General features: G+C 50.8%; 1 protein-coding gene across 4 annotated transcripts in view; it reads right to left on the bottom strand.

Annotated features, from left to right (window-relative positions):
• Positions 1-6000, bottom strand: part of LOC307246928 (RAS guanyl-releasing protein 2-like) — a 40071-nt gene that overhangs the window by 8464 nt on the left and 25607 nt on the right. The window contains exons 9-13 of one of the 4 annotated variants that reach the window (XM_080022972.1): positions 5368-5649; positions 4128-4226; positions 3491-3613; positions 2937-3052; positions 2353-2494 (exon numbers count right to left, since the gene is read on the bottom strand). In XM_080022972.1, coding sequence (XP_079879098.1) covers positions 2353-2494; positions 2937-3052; positions 3491-3613; positions 4128-4226; positions 5368-5649 — 762 coding nt within the window. The remainder of the gene's footprint in view (positions 1-2352; positions 2495-2936; positions 3053-3490; positions 3614-4127; positions 4227-5367; positions 5650-6000) is intronic. The other 3 variants (XM_080022973.1, XM_080022974.1, XM_080022975.1) reach the window with 3 other exon arrangements.

Genomic DNA, 6000 nt, shown 5'->3' with positions numbered 1-6000 from the left:
TCGTTCCCCGAGCCCCGCTTATTTTCTCCGTAATCGCAGACACTCAGAAAAGGCAGCTGTCGCCAAGGCTCCCGCGACTTCCTGCGAGTGTATTCCGGGGAATAGCTTGACGTCACGGCGGCTAATCCGCCCCCCACCCGGACACGGAGGCTTCCACCCTGACGGCGAGTAAAATGTGCCCGCCGCTACGTTCACATTTTGGGCATTTATCGAACACAATTTTGTTTTGTAGAATGCAGAACAAGCGACGTGTAGTGCTCTGATTAAAGGTTACACACGGGACGTATTAATTGCATATACTATATTGCGCTTGGCATATATATTGCCTAGTGCAATATATATTGCACTTTACTGTATATATATATATATATATATTCATTATATATTCACTATATATATATATTCACTATATATATTACTATATATATTACATATATGTTCATAAAACTTAAGAATTAATGATTCCATCAATAAAATAAATATTTAAATTAATACATTAATTCAAAAATATTAAAATACTTTATATATATACATATATATATATATATATACATATACATATATATATATATATATATATATATATATATATATATATATATATATTAAATGGTCTGGGCCCAAATGTCACAATTGTTCAACTACAGTTTGCTAATGCCTAGATCCGAGTCTGGTTACACACTCCCGCCGTCCCTCTGCCCGTCCCATCTCTCTGTGCCTCCCCCTCCATCCACTGTAGTACGCCTGGAGGGATTTTCTGAAATGTCCCCGCATGACCCCCGTACGACTTGTAACTGTGCACTCAGCGGGCACGCGGGCGCGTCGCGCAACCCCGGCAACACGCTCTGGGCGCCGTTTGCGTCTGCTCTGAACTGGACGCGGCGTTCCTTTTGAGACGCCGTCCTCTGCGGACGCGCCGCGCGGGTTTTCTACTTCCCTTCGGTGCAACGGCCACTTAAATCAGACGGCAGCGCCGAGAAATGGGCTGCGGGAGAAAATATTGTTTTTGTGCGCCGGCCAAGAGGGAAAGCACAGAGTGGGCATGAGAGGAAATAGCTGGTGTACCTACTTCTGCCACCCACCCCCTCACACACGCACACACACACACACACGCGCGCGCACGCACACACACACATACACACACACACACACACTCCGAAACAGGCCTGCTTATCTTTCTTTCCTGCTGTCCTTCCTTTTCCCTCTGTTGTCTTATGAAAATACCACACAGCCCTCAATACGGTATGATTGTGTGTGTTTACTTGGACCGAACGTGTGTGTCTGTGTGTGTTTGTGTAATAATAACAGAGAATGTGCACACACGCACACGCACACGCACACGCGCACACACACACACACACACACACACACACTTTTCTTCTGGTGCATATGAGTTTTGTGACCGGTCAACCCCCGCCCCGGTGATTTCGGCCAAATTTCTCGAGTGGCCGGCGCACTTCAAACACGGTGGCCTCGGCTCTGCCCCTCATTAGCCGCGAGCCAATCTTCGCGGGCGACGGAGGCCTCCTCCAGGCCCCCGCCCCCTCCTCCCCCTCCTCCCCCTCCTCCCCCTCCCCGGGCGCCACGAGAGGGGCTCGCGCGCCCCCCCCCCCCCCGCAAGTAATAACGGTGTCGTGAAGTACCGCCGTGATGGAGAGAATGTCAACACGCCCAATTATTCTGCTCCCCTATCTCCCAGACTACATCTTCCGTCACGGTGCGGCCGTGCGGCGGCTTGAGGTAATTGGCGTGGCCCCCCGGCACCAAAAGTGGCGATAGAGAGAGCGACAGTGAGGACCTCCGGGAGCCGATGTTGTTATCGCGGTTGCGCTGCTCGGCTGCCGAAGCAAATAATGAAGTGCAGACAGCTCCTGGATCTACCTGGCTGCGGGATGCGCGGCCGTATTTGCCGGGGTGACCGCGTTTGATCTTTGGCCTTTCTAAATAAGAGCGCGGCTAAAATAAACCCCACGGAAAGGACATGACTTATTGATCGGCTCCGACTGGGGGGGAGAGAAAACAATCAAAGCGAGGGAGGAAAAGCGACTGAGAGGTATCGATGTCTGCCCTGCAAGTCGCTGGCGCCGCCAAAAACCACATGCCGGTAAATAATTTGACGGAAGGAAAATGTGCGCGTGTGAATGCAAAGCGGCGGAGAACGAAAGGCGAGGGCGCGGCGGCGGAACCGCCGATCGGCGCGAGCGGTGGGGGTGGCTGCGAACTGAGCTCCGCTGTGCGATTATACATGTAGGCTATTTTGGCTGGGTGCGCGTGTGTGATATTATAAATGTAATATTTGCACCGGGCACTACCGCCATCATGGCGCGCCGCTGTGTGTGTGCGTGTACTCACAAAGCCGGCGCAGTGCTCGCAGAAAGTGGGCTTGACGTAGGTGGCCTCGGTGAAGGTGTGTATGAAGCCCATCTTGCAGTTGAGCAGGGAGCTGGCCTTCATGAAGTAATCGATCATCTCTTCCTGGCTGATTTGGCCGTCCCTGCGGAGGGGGTGAGGGGGAGTTGTGAAGCGGGCGGCGGCGGAGCGAAGGAGGCGCGCGGCACACGACCAGCGGCTCTTTGTCGCTTGAGCAAACGGAGCCGGGAAAGACCAAACCCCAAAACGACGGTGGATTTATTTTGAACTCCTCTTTACAAAAGAAGCGCGGCGTCGCCGCCATGCGGTTGCCATGTGGACGCCAGTAACACTAAACAATGATGGAAAAAGGGAACAAATGAGGCGTAGTAGATCAAATAACCGAATTTGTGACGTCCCTCAAGTCAATTCGATTTTTGACTGATAAGAGATGTGTAACACATTATCATAATTTCAGACAGAAAACTGTTCGATTTATTATAAAATGTTTGGTTTTTTGGCGTCCGGGGCTCCGCCGCGCGTCGCTCCCGGTGCACAGACAGCGCAGGCATACTGAGTGAGCTTACTGGTTCTTGTCCAGCTCGCCGAACTTGCTGAGATACGGGAAGTTGTTCCTGATCGCTTCAAACTCGTCCCTGGAGATGTGTCCGTCGCCGTCCGCGTCAAAGTTCTTGAAGACCGACTGTAACCGCAAGGGTTGTGAGGGTCACTTACAGTGTGTCGTCTATTTTGCGGTTCAAAAAATGCAAAATCATTGCAATCGATATCCGCGGCCTAACGATCCACGAATATCAACATTTTCAATTCCTCAGCCAACCTGAGTACGCATAAGAGTATGTGTGCACCTTTGAATTGATTTGCTCGGATTCGAATGACTGGACTCCGAAAATAAGGGGAGAGAGTCCCCCTTTGGTCCTTCGGTAACCATGGTAACGGACCGTTACACTTCCGCACAAATTAGGTTAAGAACTAATAGTGTTTGAAGCAGCTGTCGTGTCGAGGTGGAGGTAGAGAGGCTAACTACAGCAAATTCCCACTCTGCCACCCCGCATAATTACACCGGTCGGAGCAGGCTGCAATTAGTGGGAAGGTGGGCGTTGATTCGGGGCGGGACGGTCACCTCCACCATCTTCTCGATGTGCTTCTTGATGATGGTCGGGTCGGCGTTGGGTTTCACCGAAACCGCCCACTCGTCGATCATGGTGGGCTTGGGCTCGGGCGCGGGGGCGGGGCTGGAGTTTTGCTAAGTGGATTTGAAAAGGAAAAAAATGAAGAATTCCAAAAACATCCATGTGGTGCTGTCTTTCGAATTAAAGTGCACTCATACCGGAAAGAATATTCCGTTTTTTTAAGGTGTATTTATGTTTATACTATTTTTATGCGTGTATGTATTTTTTTTTCGATATTCACTTTAATTACAATGTTCTTATAGCACTTCTACGTAAATTTGATTGGAAACATCATCCATAAATATTATAATTATCATTATTTTGAAACCTGCTTTATAAATACTATTGTTACTATAATAATATTATATGTTTTTATTATTATTATGATGGCAAAAAAAAAGGATTTCGCAAAAACAGTCAATATACAAACTCCGCCTCATATTCTGTAGTGCCACAGAGGGTAAAAGTCGCTTGGGTGGATCAAAATGTCGTAAAAAAATAATAAAAAAATCACGATATTTTCTGATATGTATCTATACAAATACATACCGACGTCAAATCAAGTTCCCGACTAGTAAAATGACTGACCCGAGTTATGGTGCTCACCGCTGGCTTGGCGCTGCGGGGTTCCCTCTGTAAGGACATCTGGTAGATCTCCTCCTCCATGTGGTACTGGTCCAGAGACACCTGGGTCCAAGTGGGAGATTCCCATTAAAATCAAACAAATTCCAACGAATCAAATTCAAACGCCCCGAGCGGCGACGTAGACGACGAGCGAGGTATTTACAACGGGAACCCGCGACTCGCCCGTCCTTTCATTCCACGTTCCGGAATTGGGTTTTCGAGTAGATAATAGAATAAACAATTGGCGTTTTCGTAGACTGGCTTATTCCTCACACAAATGGGTCCCCCCCCCCACCAAAAAAAAAAATGACACAATGGAGAAACCATGGCAACGATGGCGAGAGCGGGATCTATTTTTGCTTTAGCCAACACACTTCAGCCAAATGCATCATGTATTGTATTGAACCGTTGTTGCGCCCGGATTAATCTCTATCATTATGTTCCTCTGTCGTCGAGTCGTGACCGGTAAAACACAAACTGGACAGAAAATAGAATATGAAAACATTTTCCGCTTTCCGTTCCCCGCCGCCGCTGGGGAAAAGGAATCGCGGGGGTGCCGCCGGGGTCAGAGGGTTAAAAAAAAAAAAAATGGAATCGAACAGGATTCGACAGAGTTCAACTGTCTCCGGGTGGGATCTCGAGTGCGTAAAAGCTCTTCGCGCCGTCCGCCGAGAAGGCCGCCTCGTGTCACCGATAGGGGTTGGGTTTCGAGCTTTGAGCCCGTGCGATCTCATCGGCGACGCCCCTTGCTTGCGCGTCCGTTCGCGAGGGGCGCGGCGACGCCTCCCTCTCGCCGAGCGGAAAAAAACGGCTTCTCCCCGCGGGCGCACGACCTACCCCGGCGACGGGGAAGTGACCAGAGTGTCAAAAAACATCCACATCCGTGGTTCCCAATTCATTCGACCTCAGGAGCCCGCGCGTCGACCCGAAAAACCGCTCCGGCCCCCGCCGCGCTCCAGCACACACGCACACACACACACACACGCACACACACGCACACGCAATTACACACATTAACACCCAGAGAGAAAATAAATAAATAAATCATATGAAATCAACATCGAGGCAACTCTCAAAAAAAGCTGTCGAACGCGCTACGGAGAAATCCACAGATGTACAATCGTGCAACGGACTTGAGGCACGGCCACGAAGCGGGAACGCTGGAAATGCAAGAGATGCGCCACGGGGGGGGGGGGGGCCCGACCGTGAGCAGGTTGACCAGGTCGGTGTTGGCGTCGATGTGCGGCGGGTTGGTCTGGATCAGCGCCAGCTCCTGCAGGATGGCGTAGAGCTGCTGGGTCTTGTTCAGGTTGACCCGCGCCTTCTCCTTGTCGGCCCAGTCGGGCAGCGCCACGTGGACGGCGATCAGGTCCTTGAGGTGGACGCCGAGGATGGGGAAGCGGAAGCCGGAGCACTCGGAGAAGCGCTTGCGGTACTGGCTGTAGTTCCCGCACGACGTCACCAGCTCGATGAGGCCGTTGAAGACCTGGTGATTGACGGGGACAAGGTGTTTAAAGGGGGAAAAAAAAAAAAAGATCCTGCGGCCCAGATGGACCTGCGCGCGAGACACCGCCACTCCGACAAAGTGTTGCGTGTTTCTCTTGCCAATTACGTCTGGGCTGGTTATTTCTAAGAAGCGGCCCGGAGGACCGGCAATGTTCTGTCCTCAAACATGGGGGCGGGTAGCGGCCTCCTGAGGGAGGAGATGCGGATAATTCGGGAACGTTCACCATCACTGGAGAAGAAGCACTTCATTGGCAACATACATTTTGCACGCACCCAGAATTTGTTCCCCGCATTTAAAGGGTAGACGTCGGTATTTGCGGAACCTCGCGTT

This window comes from Zeus faber (assembly GCF_960531495.2).
Source record: "Zeus faber genome assembly, chromosome: 22".
NCBI lineage: Eukaryota > Metazoa > Chordata > Actinopteri > Zeiformes > Zeidae > Zeus > Zeus faber.
This window is presented reverse-complemented; position numbering and strand designations above follow the sequence as displayed.